Here is a 17,144-nt window from a genome sequence, read left to right as displayed (position 1 = left end):
GGGACGGATGAATGAACCAACAACCCATGCAAAGTTAATAGAAACCCCAACAACTTGCACGAGCAATGAATGATGCACGCGTTTGGATCTGCATTGCTTTCTTAATTAATTAATTTGGTACATGGGACACCCCAAAACCAAAGCACTAAGCTCATAGGCGGATTAATAAAAATTTTTTTTATTGGAAATCTAAAACAAAGGCAAAAGAGATCGTGTAAAAATTCAAAGAAAGTAATGAGATTCAACCTCTTAATCTTTTCTATATTACACTAAGGACATAACTTACTATCATATCTAGTTTATTTTTTGTTTATTTGTATCTGTATATTTTATTTATATCTAAACACTACTATATATATATATACACAAGATATACTATATTTGGAAATGGAGTAGGGGGTGGGGACAACTGCACCTATTGTAGATTCGCTGCTGACTAAGTTAGCACTGAACGATAATCGAGAGCACCAACCATATCTGTCAGCATGAGACCATCCAATGCAGGATGGAGTCGAAGATCATGAGGCCACAATTAACATAAATTTTTCTTTATAGACATCTCCCATATTGCCATAAAAGACATGCAATCAACTCACCATCCTTAATTGGGGCAAAGAGTCCAAAACAATACAAATAACACAGCGACCAAACACTTAATATAACTGATACTACCAACACAATTTACATTTCAGGTAAAAAGTACTCCCTAACATTATAGGCTCTTATTAAATTTATGTATATAATAAAACAAAATAGTTAGATAATTTTGTGATATATATTATATTTGATGGGATAGACTGAGTGTAAATCATGCGTACTCGCTCAACCAGATCAACTTGAACTCTTTTACGATCCCTTTGTTTAGGAACTCGACCCTCTTGAGCTTGTATAACTATAAGGGCATCCCCATTAGAGGGGTCTTCACCAAGTTTTAGGATAACAAAATCACATGGAGGAGATTTTCACAAATGGAAGATGAAGACTTTGGCCAAACTGTTTTCCTGCGAATGTGGAGGTTTTTGTGAACCCAATAATAGAGAGAAAGTGAAAGAGAAGGCTGGAAAGTCGATCGTGAGTGGAGCAATGGGGGGCGCCAAGGCATCAAACTTTTTTCTGGAGGTGTCAGCTTTTTGTTGTTTTTTATTTTTATTTTTAATTTTTTTGTCTTCTTCTCTCTCCCCACCTCTCTCCTAGTTGGCACATAAAATATCACACCAAAATTCTCACTATTAAGGATGCCCTAAGGGGGCAAGGTACTTGAGGTGCCAGTCGACCAGGCCGGTTCGCTTAGTCCAGTGGTTAGGACGGTTGTCGCATCTTCATTCATTCTGCCTGGTTGTATGGATGCCTGCATCATATGAAGTTAAGTGGGATGTATGACCATGACACACCAATCAAAGCGGGCACAACAGACATCAACTCTGCACTAGTTGATTAGATTTGACTCAAAGTCAATTTCAAGCAAAGACTTTGAGCGCATAATAATATCAATTAACAAGTACGACATTAGTCAAGAGACGGTGTGTCATTGAAGAGTAAGGCATTCGATTTATTTATGTTCATTAAATAAAACACAATGGATATTACCTACAAATCAATCAACTAGATTTCAAATTTAATTCTTAGCCAGAACTCTAACAAGTTATAATTTGACCATCACATCGTATACGGTCACCTAAGTGTCGAAACGTGCCCAAAAAAAATTATTTCCCAAAATAAATGAAGACGTCAAAAACTCAAAATCCAGTTTTAAAACCTCACGCTGACGGAAGTCAAAAACGCGCGGCAAGCTCAAAAAACTCGAACATATACCATTACCGGACGACTCTTCACAAGTTTCGAATCTTCGTTTCCGACACCCTATCGGTTCCCTGCATCTCAATCCTCCCATGTAATCGGCAATCGCTGTACAACGCAGGTTACTTATTCAAAATTTTGATAACAATGAACTGCTAAAAGGCAAACACCAAAGCTTTTCTCGATCACATTCCGAGGATCGGCTTCCGGCGAAACTATTCAATCGAAATTATTCGATGAAATGCCAGTGGATGTTGCTATGCTTCGCCTTACCGGTATTTTTTGGCCTTTTGAGCTCGGCGAGCAGCTTTTTGAGCCCAACCGGGATGAATTTCGATGGGGTAAACGTCCATCGAGTTGCCCCGGCACGACGCTCTCTGCTGTCTGATCCGAAGTAAGCTCGATTACTTTTGCATTTTTTAAGCTATGCTAGAAATTCATGAGTAAATTCGTCTTATGACCATAGTCTTCTTCGCCCATTAGCAAGGTTCGAACTTATAACATTGTTGTTACTAAGTAAACAGATGAACAATTTAGTTAGGGAAATGCGTAGTATTGACTAAACTCCGTCTTATCTATTATGGATAGGCTCAAATCAAAAAGTTTAGTGTACCGTGATTGCAGGAAGTTAAACTTGTGACCTTATTGTTATCAAGTCAACAATCAGATGTCCTATCGTTAGTGTGTGAATTCCGGGTTTTAGTGGAAAGTTTTCCTTTTTGTTTTTTCGTGGAAATGTGGTTAATTTGTGATTCTTATTTCTTCATGGCATTGTAATTTTGTTTGATAAGCTGTCATGGTAATTCAATCAGTTAAACTTCTTGTTCTGGAATCTTTTCTTTTGGCAGGGAACCTGAAACTGCTCTAGTCGCTGCCATGGATGGAACAGTTTATTTATTTGACCTTACAACTAAGAAACCACTCTGGTCATTTACATCTGGTCCACCAATTTACTCTGCATATCAGGCTCCTGTGGACAAGGATAATTTGTCTAACATAGGAAGTGGTTATTTCATTGATATTGGAACTGGAGATGACTGGGAACTCTATGCACACAGCAAATTGGGGAAACTGGTATTGTCTGTAATTCTTAAAATGTACATGGATTAACTCCTCTTGCTTTCTTGTTTTTTGGGTGACGAGGAAAACCTCCAGCCACTACCCAAGGGTATACATTGGGTAAATCCCGTCTTCTGACCCTAGCCACAAGGAGGCAAACTAGTCTAGGTTGTCCATAACTAACCGGGTCAAATCAAGAAGGACAATTGGCTGCTCCCATTGGGAGTTAAACTTTGAACCTTGTGGTTACTAAGCCAACAGCTCGACCAACTTGGCTGGGGTTACCCCTTGCTTTCTTGCTTTCTGAGAATGTACTGCACCCTAATTTTAATTGCATATTGCATGCCATATGTAGATAGATATTTACTGATTTGTTAAAGAAAGAAAAAAGGTTTTGATGGAATGCAGCCAATGCAGGTTCAGATACTACATTCTTTCTAGTACTCTGAATTTATCTGTTATGTCATGTCTGCCCTATATAGATGGTGTGCTTTGTTGATTATATCCATGTATGGATATGCAATAGGAAAAGCAAGCATTCAAAACTATCTGGTGCACACACACTTCTTGCATTCATAATTGAGCAAAACTTATGTGTTTCGTTTTTCCCATTGTCAATTGACTGAACCTATTTTGTTTTAGAAACTCAGGAAGAGCATTGAAGTGTATGTCAGTTCCACACCTCAAATAGCAGAAGATGGAGGAGTTATTTTAGGGTCTAAAAGAAGTACTGTATTCCAAGTTGATGCAAAGACTGGAAGGCTAATTTCCTCATATAAGATGCCTGATTCTCCAACACCTCATGGTAATGGAGAATCTAATATCCACTACAAGAGCGCCAAGGGGGAGCATGGGCTGCCTGGATCTGTGAATCTAAAACCTAACGAACTGCCACTTTACATCACAAGGACAGATTATACATTGACATCTTTTGTTCCAAACTCGAATAAAGTTCTGTGGAATGTGACAGTTGCTGAAATTGGTGCCGCTTTTCTTTGTCAAGGTAGTGATGATGCATTTGGTGGGGCTGATTTGGATTCAGGATCTGTTGAGCCTGGTACTCGTTTTAGTATGCCATTGCCATGTAACTCACGGGCTCAAGTTCATCGCTTTCGCGGTCACAATATACTAGAACGATTGTCTAGCCACAATTGGTTGCCTGAGGCTCTTAGTCCTGATATGATCCTCCCTGCACAGCCAAAGGCTGGCAAAGTTCTTATCCATCCTAAAAATGGACACACGATACTAAGTGGGCTTTCTGAAATATTCAGCATGTTTATTCTGATTATTAGTTTCACTGTTATGCTTGTGGGAACCATTTGTCTGTATTTTATAGTTAGACAACTGAATAGTTCTCAAGTGGGAAATGTATCTGCAAACGAGGAAGAATCAAGGATGTTGGAAAAGAGTGGGGACAGTGGAGAGAAAACGGATGAAGATTCATCCTCTGATAACAAACTGTTGTTAAACCTCAACCATCCAACTTTATGCAGTGGTGATGGCCGGACAATTGGTAAATTATTTGTGTTCAATAAGGAGATTGCTAAAGGAAGCAATGGGACAGTCGTCCTTGAGGGAATCTATGATGGGCGTCCAGTTGCTGTGAAGCGGCTAGTCAAGGCGCATCACGATATTGCTTTGAAAGAAATTCAGAACCTTATTGCATCTGATCAGCATCCAAATATTGTTCGGTGGTATGGCGTGGAGCAAGACCAGGATTTTATTTATCTGGCATTAGAGCGCTGCATTTGCAGCTTGAATGATCTTATTCAGATCTGTTCAGTCTCTTCAGAGAATTGCCCCATCAACAGCATGGATGCTGAATCTATGCAGTACAGAATGCGGTTGGACTCCCTGAAACTTGATCTGCAGGGTGTTTTTTTGTGGAAGGAAAATGGCTATCCTTCAGCAACATTAGTCAAGTTGATGAGGTCAGTTAACTGTTTGAGGTTGACAGTAAACTTTTTGCTGCCATGCTAACATTAATCAAGTTGATTATGGTGTTAACTTGGAGGAAAAGTATGATTTCTGAGATATCATCTTATACTTGGAATTTGGCTGATTTTATATTTTCCCACATGAATACAGGGATGTGGTGTCTGGGCTCGCCCATCTACATGAGTTAGGAATCATTCATCGAGATCTGAAGCCCCAAAATGTGTTGATAACTAAAGAAAAAAGAGTACTGTGTGCTAAACTGTCCGATATGGGTATCAGCAAGCGCCTTACTGGGGATATGTCTTCTCTGAGCCACCATGCAACAGGCAATTACTTTTTTCCTAGCTGTTTCATTAGCTACAAGCATGTGATCAACTTCTTCTTCTTGTTTTTTTGGGTGTGACTGAAAAATCCGCAATCACTACTCAAAAGGATGCACGGAGTAAATTCCACCTTGTAATTCTAACTGGCAAAGGACCACAAGGAGTTAAATTCCGCATTGCTATTCTAACCAACAAAGACCACAAAAAACTAAATTAACCTAAGTTGCTCATAGCTGGCTGATTCAAACCAAGAAGACTACTAAATCGCTCATGCTGGGAGTCAGGCTTGTAACATTGTAGTTATTGAGCCAATAGTCTAACTAACTTGACTCTTCTATGCATTTTTGCAGGTTATGGAAGCTCAGGATGGCAAGCTCCAGAACAGCTGCTTCATAGGCGTCAAACACGCGCAGTAGATTTATTTAGTCTGGGCTGTGTTCTATTTCATTGTCTTACTGGTGGTAGTCATCCCTTTGGCAGCCCTCTGGAACGTGACATCAACATTACAAAGAATAAATTTGACCTATTCTTGGTGAACCATATTCCAGAAGCTGTGGACCTCCTCTTTCGTTTATTACATCATAATGCTGAAAAGAGGTAAATGCCTATTTGGTAACATAATTAGCTTATTAACCAATTTTAGTTTATTTGACCATTATTAGCTGTTTGATTTGGTTAAATATTTAATTATAAGTGTTCGATTAATTAGCTTTTTGTAGCAGCTTATTGCTCCAAAAAACAACTTTTTGAAAAAGTCATTTTGCATGTAATTCTATCAGCTAACAACTAACAGGTAATTTACCAAATATCTTTCTACAATCAGCTAATGTTATCAACTACTCAAACCCACTAACTCAATCGGTTAACAGCCAACAACTATCAACTATTTACCAAACAACCTAAAATGTGAGCTGCAGTTCCTATGCTTTCCACTCAGTAAACTGCAACCTTGTTTTGTTGTGCACCATTTCATCTGCTTCAATTTTTTTGTTTTTTTCCCCCATAATTGCAGACCAAAGGCAGCAGAGGTTATTGCTCATCCTTTGTTTTGGACCTGTGAGAAGCGATTGTCATTTCTTCGTGACACTAGCGATATGTTAGAACTAGAAGACTGGGAGACTTCTGGAATTCTAGAAGCATTGGAAGGAACATCACGGGTTTCTGTGCGGGGAAGATGGCATTTAAAGCTGGATCCTAACCTACTCGAATCTATACTCTGGTACCGGGATTATAGCTTTGACAGCGTACAGGACTTGCTCAGGGCCATACGCAACGTGTTTAATCATTACAGAGAGCTTCGTCCTAAAATTCAGGTGATTTCCCAGTGCCAAAATTTACCTTTTTTACATATAACATCTTTTTTTTTTTTCACGTATAAGCTAGTAGTGAGTGCGGAGCGAATTTGGGGTGGGTCTGTATTCAATCGGTTAATGGTGAATTTGAAAATTTTCATTTGCATATGTAATGCGGTATGCCTTAGGGGTGCAGATTGAATCTAATCCACTAATAATTGATTTGACGGATTAGATGCTGATCAAATGACTGGATTTTAAGTCTTAACTTGAATCAATGTTTATTGAGCTTGTGATTGTGACGTAGTTATCTGACTTGATGAGAGAGAAGAAGGCGGAAAGTCTAACAATTGAAAATGAGAGACTTAAAACCCTAGGCTAAACACACACACACACACACTCATTCAAGTTAGAGAGAGAGAGGTCATATGCATTTTAGTAGCGAATTTACAGAGTGGATTAAATATAGCGGATTTTGAGAAGTCACATCCGCATTCAATCCACTAGTAATAGATTTATACTAAATGGATCTGCATTCTATCCACTTTAAGTGGATACGAATTGGATGGGTTGCGAATTGGAGTGGATTTAACCGTTCTTTGCTCACCCCTAACTGCCTACAACATTTGACTCTTACTCGGATGAAGGCTTAGCTAAGAACACTTTAACATGCTTTACCAACTGCATGCCCCAACCACCTTAAGTTGCTATGTTTACATGTTTTTTGACAACTGTAAACATTCCTACTCACATTTCAACTCTGTTCATCTGAACATTGTATACTTCCACTTAAATTATACATGTTGGTTTCATTTTAGGCAATTTTAGGGCCAATCCCAGAAGGATTTGATGCCTATTTCACTAAACGGTTCCCACGCCTGCTGATTGAAGTTTATAAAGTGATGACCAGGCACTGTAGGCGACAAGAATGGTTCCAGAAATACTTCACAGACTCAGCACTGTAATGTATCTCTCTTTAGGGCACACTTACCCTCCACAGTAATGACATGCCCTTTAATGCCTGTAACACTTCCTCTATATATACATATATATGGCCATCTGTAAATATTTCTAATCACTAATAAATTAATAATGTAAGGCATAATCCTTAGTGAATCGGCATACATGTAAGACAATATAGAAACCCTAATCCGATTCTTAGTGAGAATGGCCTTAGTCAATGCTGTATAAATGTAAGGTATTTGTACAACAATTCAATACATAGAGATACAATATATTGTAATTTATTATTATAAATCCAATAATATATTCTCTTTCTTTAATTTCTCACATATTTTGCTTCCATTTAAACGGTGGGAGTGAGTATTCGTCTTAGCATTTCAATCTCTAATATGCCTACAAAAGGCGAAATTTCTTCACTCTTAGGGCTCTCACACCCCAGTTTGACAAGATAGTTGATGGGTAAATCACGGTAACTAAACGACCCATTAAGTGAGATGACCAATGCTTGGGGCCGGATGCCCACAAGCAGTCTACCACATTCTGGGTGTAACTCGCACACTATAGCTGCCAAGATTCGATTTTGTGCCCTTGCCTACAATCTACCACTAAGAACCAATTGAAGTGTCTGTGCGGACTTTTCAATCCCTAATTTCTAACATGTTGAAAGCAGACTTTCTACTCTCCTTATGTCAGAGCCTCTAAGCTAGTACATGTCCACATGACAAGCATATGAACATTTCAAAATATGCTATCTATTGGGAGAAGAAGAAAAGAGTTATCTATATCTACGTATATATTAGCCTAAACAATAATAACATTTAAGAAGCACACAATTATTGTTAAAAAAAGACAGACTGAGAATTTCCAAGACTCTAAGCTCTGTTTGAGAACACCTGTGAATGGCCTATACTCCTGGAAGAACCATTCACATATGAATCATCATCATCAATGCTCCTAGCTGAATCTCCCTCCATCTGCTTCCTCTTGATGGACCGGCTTTTCGCTGTCTCTTCTTTTTCGTCGACAAAAGAGAGGAAAGTCTGCAGTCGAGCTGATCGTGAGCTTCCACCACTAGAAGGTGTCTGCTCGGGATCAGAGCTATACCTCGTGAACTGGCGTGTCAGCAGTATGAAGTACACGAGCAGAGCTAAGAAGCACGCCACCGCGCATATGGAAAAGAGACCCGCGAAGCTCTTCAGCTCGAGGCGGTCCACTTCGAGCTTTGTGTTTTGCGAGGTACAGGCGCTCCTCAGCAGCCATTTGTCGTGGATCCTCTGAAGCTCCCCGTTTTCTGACAGTTTCAGAATCGCAGTTGACATGTCAACCGCCAGAGGAGAGTCCTTCGGGAAGGCCTTGCAAGAGAGAAACATATGAGTTTATAAGGTCATGAGTTAGACTAGCTAATTGATTGGATTCAGTCTTTTAGTGTGGTTTAGCCCATCTGCATTATAGCCCAGTTGAGTGATTTCGGTCAGATGATAGTTAGTTTGAACAGCTAGAGAATTGGATAAAAAGAAAGTGACTTACAAATCCCCATCCATTTTTTTGGAACTCTTGACCAACAATACTGAACTCGCAATGTGTTGAGAGAAAAAGTTCCATGTATGCACGTTCATCGACCACTGCCATAACACCGCCATTTTTGGGGCCGTTCTTTAAAGCCTTGACATAATCTTCAGGCAGGTTAAGAGCAACGAGTCTAGATGGGTGAATGCCAAGTTCTTCAACCAGATAGTTGCGAGCGAAAGAACCAAGTTGATAACCAATGGGATCGTTCGAAGTCAACAAGCTGTCGATTCCTTTAACCGGGGAAGAAAGATGCTGCACCGTAAGGATTGAGGTCAGGCTAGCTGTGTAGCTCGAGTTTATTATCAGAACCACAAACAGCCATACGATTAGGACAATCCGGCCTAGGGTGCTCACAGTGTTTTCCTCTGAGGGACAGAACATTACGGTAACAATCTCATTAGAATGCTCGTATGACTCGTTAAGTCCATAAGATGTTAACGGAAAAATTCACTTACTGTGTGCAAAGAAGAGCGTTGACAAGCTAAACCTGAAATAGGAAAATCACAAAGTTATGTCGGTTTTCATCACACAATTCAATCAGATATCAGTCTCCTACTAGTTAGAAACTTACCAAAGAATGGTGATGATTTGCTTTCTAGGAGGTCCACGAAAATCCTCGTTCATTCTGTGTTCCAAAATCCAGACAACTGCCCCGACAACGAGGAAAAAGAATCCTGTAACAGCCCACATCCTAGGAGTGAACGGGCTAAGAAAAGCCCAAGCGCTAGAGCTCAATTCTTTAACCGGTGCCACCACGACTAGCCCCGATTCAATATAAGGTTGAGTGAAGTCGACCATCTTTGTTCGGTTGGTTGTGATTGCGATATCACCTACAGCTGCACCGTAAGTCTGAAATCAAAGAAATCACGGGTTTACACACAGAAAGCTCTAGCAATATGAAGTGTTAAGAGTCCCACATTGATAAAATAAGAGAAGATATATGGGTTTATAAGGCCACGGGTTAGGCCAGCTAATTGGTTGAATTCAATCTTTTAGTGTGGTTTGGCCCATGTGCATTATAGCCCAGTTGAATGACCATGACCCAATCTTAGTTGACTTACCCCTGCAGTGATTCCGCGAACTATTTCTGTGTCATCCGGGTTTGTAATGCCATCCCCAAACGAGACGAACTTATAAGGGACAGCATATGGTAGTAAGCTTACAGCACTTGTGAAGACTTCAATGCAGTAGCCTCTGAACATATCGTTACCTGACACTTGCTCTACAAATTCACGGAAGCTAGCTCGGTTAGGGACCCCGACTCTCAGTTGCCTCCCATTGTTCGGGAAAACCCACCCTCGAGGCTTATCCGTTTGTTGTCCAGGCCAGATTACGCCATGTAGCTGTTGATTTGAAGACGAGGTATTCGGTGGTTTCAAGTAGAGAGATTCGGGAGGCACAACTGATAACCCGGAGTAATTAGACCAGTAACCGACCCTTCTATATCCATTGCCAATCAAATTAATGACTTCAAATGCAGGGCTGTATAGGTCCCTCTCGGACGTGAATTTGAACGTTCCAGTCACACCGATAATCTCGGTTTTGAAAATGATGTCACGCAATAAATTCCCCCCGTTGAAGATGCTCATAGAACCGAGACGCAAACTCCCTCCTTCCTTTCCTTCCAATCTTGGATCTTTAGAAAACGAAACGTTTCCACCCTCCTTAAAGAATGCATCGAGAGCACGAGCAAGTAGCCATACGGTGTCATAGGCATACAGACCAAACGTACACAATCCTAAATGAACATTATCTCCCAACCTTCGGGTTATATTGCTCCACCGGGAGGCAAAGTCCCGCTTTAATTGTGAATCCGGAGTGTGTATACGCAACGTAATAGCCCCCTGAAGGCTATCCATCGTTTCTGCTGGAAGAGGGCCAATGGTATCGAGGATAGACGAGAGCCAATGCGTAGTAATCCACACGTACCCGCTTTCCGTCATCCTTAAACTCTTCGCCACCGAGAATATCTTCAGACCTTTGTCGGGATACGTGTGAACAACTAGAATTCGGGACTCCAATAACGCCACCCGAACTAACAGATCCTTCATGTCATCCTCCGTGGCCTCGGGTTTCAAAGCGGCTTTGTAAGAAATCTGACACCGTCTCGTGGCAAGTTGATCTCCCAACGCAGCTATGCCATTCCTCCCATAATCGTCGTCTATAAAAATGGCAACCACTTCCCTCCACTCGTAGTAGTCCACGATCGACGCCACTGCAGCCATCTGAAACAAATCGTTCGGGGAGGTCCTAACGAAGAACGGATACTGAAGAGACGAAAGCGTTGGATCAGTCGCAGCAAAAGACAACAAAGGGACTTGTAGCTCGTTTGCAAGGTGGGAAATCACGTGAGCTATGACTGAAGCTTGGGGACCGATTATAGCCACCGTGTCGGTCTCCATGAACCGCATAGCTGTTAACGATTATACATCAGAGATTACCCAGAAATCGCACACGAATCCTACAAAACGCTAATGGATACACAGAAGCGAAAGTATATATATATATATATACCTTCAACAATGCCGAGAAATCCACTAGAATTGCTGTCGAGCATCGTGACATTCAACTTGGTTCCCCCAAGAACATCTGGATTGGAGTTCACATCATCCACTGCAGCTTCCACAGCAGCTTTCGCAACTTTGCCAATTGGCGAAATAAAAGTCAGTATACACCCAATATTCACCACATCAGGCCTGGTAGAAAGGGTTGAATTAACCCCTTCACAAACATACCCACTGTAAAAAGTTAAAAACATCACCACCCAAAACCCCTTCATCTTCAATTCAATCACCAAACCCCCAGATTTCACCCTGCAAAACACACAGAATTCAGAACCAATCAACAACTATGTCAAGAACACAAACGTCAAAACCTTAAAAACAACTTATGTCAAGAACACAAACATCAAAACCTTAAAAACACAAGCTTTGATCTTTGATTTACAAAAGAACCCCATGCTTCCAAAATCTCCAGAAACCCATGAGGATATGAAAGTCTATACAGAGAACCAAAGCTTAGAACAGCAGCAACAGTGTTCCACAAGTGTATTTACCATACTACCAGAGCTTTAAAAAAGCCCAAAATTATTCCATCATCCAAACAGTATCTGAGAGTGGAAACTGGAAAGGGAATATATATGAAGATTACCCAAAGTAACAAAAACGAAAATCTTAAAAAATTCAAGTATGTAGGGTCAAGAAATCATTCAAAAAAAGGGAAGGAGCCATACACTACAAGCCCAACAACCAAAGGGTCCAAAAGAATGCCTCTTTGGAAGGGCACAGTGGAGAGTGTAGACAGCAAAAAGCTTATACATTTACAGGTTGGGATGATACCTCCTTTAACCAAAAATCACAATAAAGGAGGATTCAACAAACCTGAAAGCAAGCTTTCATTTAATGAACAGTGGAAGTGGTAAACGTCCTCCATATTTCCTTCTCGTCTTTTTCTGCCCTTCAGTCTTTCTTGGAAATCCACTAGATTCATGTATGGCTCATATAGATTGGATTTGGATATACATACATATATATAGCTTGGAACTTGTAAGAGAAGGTATGATACACAAAACTTTTAACAACTCTGGTAAACATTCCTTAAAGAATTTACAGAAACTCACAGAATGTTTTAAAATTGTTTTCATAATTCAAAAAAAAAAAAAAATACAATTAAAGCACAAAAAGTCAATATCGCCTTTACTGGGATTTGAACCCACATCATTCCATATAAGAATGCAACCCAGGTATTATTAGACCACAAGATCTTGACAAAGACTACGATTTATATTAATGAAGATTCAAAACATTACAAAGAAGCGGAAGGGGACCGGTAGTCCACTCCCCCATATCAGACATAAAACTGATAGGTATAGCTAAAGCTAATGAATGAATAATAATATTGACTGAATGTCTAACAAAGACATAACTTATATATATTTTTCTCATATTTTGTTGTTTTTATTTGGTGCTATCTAGGACAAAAGTAGGTATATAATGTGTATTTATATATTTTGTCAGAGAGTATAATATATAAAATTTATTTATGAATTTTTATAGAAAAATATCACGAGCTCAAACCAATAAAGTAATAAATTTATAAAATTTTATAAAAAAATGTCACGAGCTCAAACCAATAAAGTAGTAAATTTATGAATTTTTATAGAAAAATGTCACGAGCTCAAACCAATAAAGTAATAATTGGCTCCTAACTAACTTGACTAGGGGCTCCTAGTATTATTTTTTGGAAAAAATAGAGTCAAGAATGGAGGAGGAATGGGAAAAACATGTATTCCATGTAGTGGGGAAGAAACATGAAGAAAGAGTGGGCCCCATTGCTACTATTGTGTAGCACCTCATTGGATGAAGTTGGAAGAGTGCAGTGGACCAGACAAATGTGGGGTTGGAAAAAATGTACTCCTTAATTAAAATGTGGAATTATATATCAACTTAATAATGTGTAGGGCCAACAAAAGTATTGACTCAAGAGTTAAAAGAGGGAAAGACAAACGTTGAATTGGTCATCCCACGTAATTTTTTACTCATGATCATTTGTCATTTTCGTTTGGGTATTAAGCTCGGAGTACACTCCCCGCCTTTGTCTCTCAAATCCTTTCTCAGTTCCCACTTCATCGCCCTTATTCACAATGGGAAAATGATGTTTTTTTTTTTTTTTTCTCTCTCTCTCTATTCTCACCCCCACATGAAATATAATAGATAAAGGAATCTTGTCAGTGTATAGTATTTGAGAGAATAGACCAATGTTCAAACTTCGACAAAGACAGTGTGGGATTGTGGGATTATGTCCAAGATCAAAGTAGACAGATTCTTTGCGTACACCAGCATTTGACTTATCTGAGTTATTGAATCCTCATGATTTACACCCTCCAAAATGCTTTGTCGGATCAGGGTGTGGGGAACCTTTAAGATTGGAGATTCAACATTTAGGGGGAAGAAGGATAAAGGAATCTTCGTCCACCATTAATCCTAATCAACCTAATACAATTACAGAGTATTATTTTAAAAAAATATTTAGCTTTTTAACCTTAAAATACTTAAATATGTATCATATCATCATTTACAATCCAACTATCAAACACAAAATACAAAATGTAATAATCCTCGTTCAAATAAGAACACAAATACATAATTACAAACATCAGCATGTCCATATCCATAAAAATTGGGGCAAGCAAGGCCTTAGTGAAGGATATCTAACCTATCAGGCTATCAAAGTGTGAAAAAAGTTAAACTTAAAATATTGTGATTACATAACTATCATACCAATTAAGCTTAATTAAAATAAGTAACACTACAAAATAAACAAAAACTTTATTGAAAAGATATACAAGAGTGTTTAGTGTGCACTTTAAGGGTGCCGGTGCATTGTCATGGAATGAAATGAAAACATAGTTGCTGCGTGCAGAGTGTGGGGTTAGCACAAAGAGTTTGTAATTGTAGGATTGAAACTTTAAAGGGTCCACTAATTATTGACTTTTGCCTCCCACTTTATGGAGTATAAATTTATTTTAAAAGTCCTATGTCACAACTTAACTAGTCAATCAACACAAAATAAAATTATTCAAATTATGTACAAGCAGTTAACATATTATATACCAATTATAATTAATATATTATGTATTTACAGTTAATTTGCACGTACATAATATGATTATATATGAATGTAATTTTGGACTAAGGTTCACAATGCAATATGAACCTGATGTAGTAAATACGTTATAGATGGATCCTTTAACAGTCTGCTTGTTGGTTTCAGTTTTAAGCTCGGGTAGTAAGGCGATGTCAGGGAATGTCGAACTATGGTATGCTAAGCGAAGATGCCAAAAATCCCCCCCTAACATTTAATGCAATATGTATGGGGAGGGTGAAGGGAGCACATGACGGGGGTCGTCATGCACTACACGTGTGTCCCATGTACAAGAGAGGGGTTGGGTGGGGGGAAGGCTTTCCTGATTCCCCCACACGTGCTAAGGTTCCTGATGTCCTCGTTTTTGTTGCGAGCGGGTTGAAATAAAGAAGTAAGACTCAGCTCTCTAAGTGGACTTGGTCGGATAGGCCGTCCCGACCTAAGAAGGTTGGGTTGGATTATAAGGCGGGGCGAAGACTACTATCAACTAAGCTTCTGCTCGACCTTCACGCTTAGATCAGGTAGGTCCATTTGAGGTCAGTTATTATCGGGAATAGTTTTTAAGGGTGGCTTGATTGGATACCGAGCTGGTATGCAGTACATATAAGTAAATATACCTGAGAGATATTCCCTATTAGAACCCTAAACAATGGTATAATATGCGCCTACCAATGAGTAAAAAGGAGAGGTATGATTTTGGGGGCTTGTGGGCCTATTGACCGATTGAGACAAATTTTGTGATTTATTTCATTCATTAGTCTCTAAAACTCTAACAGAGACATGAGCAATGAAAAACCCTTAAGTTTGAAGTTCGAACTTTAAAAATATATGTGTTATTTCGGACGGTCCATTTTTTGTAGAGCATTACTTCAAACAAAATTTGTTTCACCAAACAAAAAGAACATTGAGGTGTTAATGGGCCGTGTGTTATTTCAGACAGCCCATTTTTGTACATGATAAAGCCCAATATAAAACCACTCAAACTATCTCTTATGAATTTCATTCCACACTCTCAGTGAGCTGAAAAGCATGGCTACGTTGAAGGAGATCTTAACGCGACGTCCCGTGGCGGCGACGATCCGACTAAGGGTCGATGCCGGCGGCGCAAAGCCCGGGCCACCGGTGGGACCGGCTCTAGGTCAATACAAGCTGAACTCGATGGCGTTCTGCAAGGACTTCAACGCGCGGACGCAGAAGTACAAGCCCGGGACGCCGATGGCCGTGACCATAACGGCGTTCAAGGACGGAACCTTCGAGTTCACGCTGAAATCTCCGGCGGTGACGTGGTACCTGAAGCATGCGGCGGGGGTGGAGAGCGGCAGCAGCCGCCCCGGTCACGTGGCCGCCTCCACCATAACCCTAAAGCACGTGTACGAAATCGCGAAGATCAAACAGAGCGATCCTTTTTGTCAATACATGCCGCTCGAGTCGATTTGTAAGTCTATCATCGGCACTGCCAACTCAATGGGGATTAAGGTTCAGAAAGAGCTTGATTAATCTTTGAATTTCAAATCAGATTAGGGGACGATCCTTGAAATTACATGAAATGAGTGATACTTGGAACTTCATTTGGTGCTTATGTTTTAACGAGATGCATTTGATGTGCTAATGGCATTAGACTGAAGTGTTTTTAGTTATTAATTTTGCACAATTCTTCAATTAATGCATCAGTTTTTTTGTAGAAAATTGTCAGCTCTACTTCTTAGTTTTTGCTACCCCCCTCCCCGATAAATGAGAGCATATGAGTTGCAAACTGTAGAGATAGTTATTGTAATAATCTAATACTACTGTGTGATTTTGGAAGATCATGGGTTTGATCAATGCAGAATGAACTCATCATATGTGTTTTCTTCATATTACTTCTGCTTCTGTTGTAATTGAATCTTGAAAGATCAAGCATTGGTTTTGCTTGTTCAGAAACTCTTGGGTGTTTTAATTAACTATGAAGACATAGAATTTGTCATGTGTACTGATGTATGGTATTCAGCTTGATTATGGTTCACAGAGGACTAGATTTATTTTTTACTTTAATTGGATTTTGATTGAATTGGAAGTCTTTTCTTTTCTTGTGCTGAAACGAGCTGCAGGTTCCTTGCATTTGGTGAACATGCTGTCTTGCTTCTAGTCCTGTATGATGTATACAATTACAAACAAGGGCTAGGCACATTGTGCATTTGTGCTAGGATTAGAGCTACTTTTATTAGGTTTCTATTTACAGGGCTTGCTGCTTGGATCAATATGGTCAGGCAATAGATTGGTCCAGAATGTGTCAGCAGAAGTGCACAACCTGCTAAAGATATACTTTGTATCTGAGTGGAGAATATGGAACCTAGTCAAATTATGAACTGTAGATCTGTATTCTTGGATGATGGTAAAATTATACCTATTTTACTCGCAGCATGATAGGTTTGGAAGTATGATGACAGTGGTTAAGTAATGTCCTTGCTTCCTACGCTGGTTTGAATATCTTGCTGGTGTTAAGATTCTTTTGCCCACAAAAGACAGAAATCCCTCGCCCCAAGGGCACCCATGCCACGGGATCACTCTAACCCAGCTCCCC

General features: G+C 39.6%; 3 protein-coding genes across 7 annotated transcripts; 2 read left to right on the top strand and 1 right to left on the bottom strand.

Moving 5' to 3' along the window:
- The first annotated feature begins 1,891 nt into the window (after positions 1 to 1,891).
- LOC109177851 (serine/threonine-protein kinase/endoribonuclease IRE1a) lies at positions 1,892 to 7,692 on the top strand. Its single transcript, XM_019327324.1, has 7 exons — positions 1,892 to 2,191; positions 2,646 to 2,871; positions 3,499 to 4,787; positions 4,945 to 5,120; positions 5,468 to 5,714; positions 6,130 to 6,430; positions 7,228 to 7,692. Exons 1-7 carry the CDS (start codon positions 2,034 to 2,036, stop codon positions 7,372 to 7,374), a joined length of 2,544 nt encoding a protein of 847 aa, XP_019182869.1. The 5' UTR covers positions 1,892 to 2,033; the 3' UTR covers positions 7,375 to 7,692.
- A 315-nt stretch (positions 7,693 to 8,007) lies between these two features.
- Positions 8,008 to 12,533, bottom strand: LOC109177850 (glutamate receptor 3.6-like). Of its 5 annotated transcripts, none has more exons than XM_019327320.1 (8): positions 12,322 to 12,458; positions 11,848 to 11,939; positions 11,456 to 11,754; positions 10,001 to 11,354; positions 9,513 to 9,788; positions 9,397 to 9,428; positions 8,900 to 9,306; positions 8,008 to 8,724 (listed from the first exon to the last, which is right to left on the bottom strand). In XM_019327320.1, exons 1-8 carry the CDS (start codon positions 12,337 to 12,339, stop codon positions 8,245 to 8,247), a joined length of 2,958 nt encoding a protein of 985 aa, XP_019182865.1. In that variant the 5' UTR covers positions 12,340 to 12,458; the 3' UTR covers positions 8,008 to 8,244. The 5 variants fall into 5 exon arrangements, with proteins under 5 accessions (XP_019182865.1, XP_019182866.1, XP_019182864.1 ...); XM_019327321.1 differs by having other exon boundaries at positions 11,848 to 12,009; positions 12,322 to 12,448; XM_019327319.1 differs by lacking the exon at positions 12,322 to 12,458 and adding an exon at positions 12,174 to 12,281 and having other exon boundaries at positions 9,513 to 9,790; positions 10,003 to 11,354.
- Positions 12,534 to 15,579: 3,046 nt separating this feature from the next.
- On the top strand, positions 15,580 to 16,547 carry LOC109177516 (54S ribosomal protein L19, mitochondrial). Its single transcript, XM_019326884.1, has one exon. The coding sequence runs from the start codon at positions 15,614 to 15,616 to the stop codon at positions 16,079 to 16,081; it is 468 nt and encodes a 155-aa protein (XP_019182429.1). The 5' UTR covers positions 15,580 to 15,613; the 3' UTR covers positions 16,082 to 16,547.
- Positions 16,548 to 17,144: the final 597 nt, after the last annotated feature.

The sequence above is a fragment of the Ipomoea nil genome, unplaced genomic scaffold, assembly GCF_001879475.1.
Source record: "Ipomoea nil cultivar Tokyo-kokei standard unplaced genomic scaffold, Asagao_1.1 scaffold0805, whole genome shotgun sequence".
NCBI classification, from domain to species: domain Eukaryota; kingdom Viridiplantae; phylum Streptophyta; class Magnoliopsida; order Solanales; family Convolvulaceae; genus Ipomoea; species Ipomoea nil.
This window is presented reverse-complemented; position numbering and strand designations above follow the sequence as displayed.

What these genes read in the sequence shown, in the direction of transcription:
- LOC109177851 (XM_019327324.1), top strand. Translation starts at nt 2,034, where the DNA reads ATGAAATGCCAGTGGATGTTGCTATGCTTCGCCTTACCGGTATTTTTT. An exon ending in ACAGCAAATTGGGGAAACTG is followed by an intron (nt 2,872 to 3,498) that starts GTATTGTCTGTA and finishes ATTTTGTTTTAG; the next exon opens with AAACTCAGGAAGAGCATTGA. An exon ending in CATCATAATGCTGAAAAGAG is followed by an intron (nt 5,715 to 6,129) that starts GTAAATGCCTAT and finishes CCATAATTGCAG; the next exon opens with ACCAAAGGCAGCAGAGGTTA.
- LOC109177516 (XM_019326884.1), top strand. Translation starts at nt 15,614, where the DNA reads ATGGCTACGTTGAAGGAGATCTTAACGCGACGTCCCGTGGCGGCGACG.
- LOC109177850 (XM_019327319.1), bottom strand. Translation starts at nt 12,260, where the DNA reads ATGTATAAGCTTTTTGCTGTCTACACTCTCCACTGTGCCCTTCCAAAG. An exon ending in ATTTCTCGGCATTGTTGAAG is followed by an intron (nt 11,355 to 11,455) that starts GTATATATATAT and finishes AATCGTTAACAG; the next exon opens with CTATGCGGTTCATGGAGACC. An exon ending in AACGCTCTTCTTTGCACACA is followed by an intron (nt 9,307 to 9,396) that starts GTAAGTGAATTT and finishes TCTGTCCCTCAG; the next exon opens with AGGAAAACACTGTGAGCACC.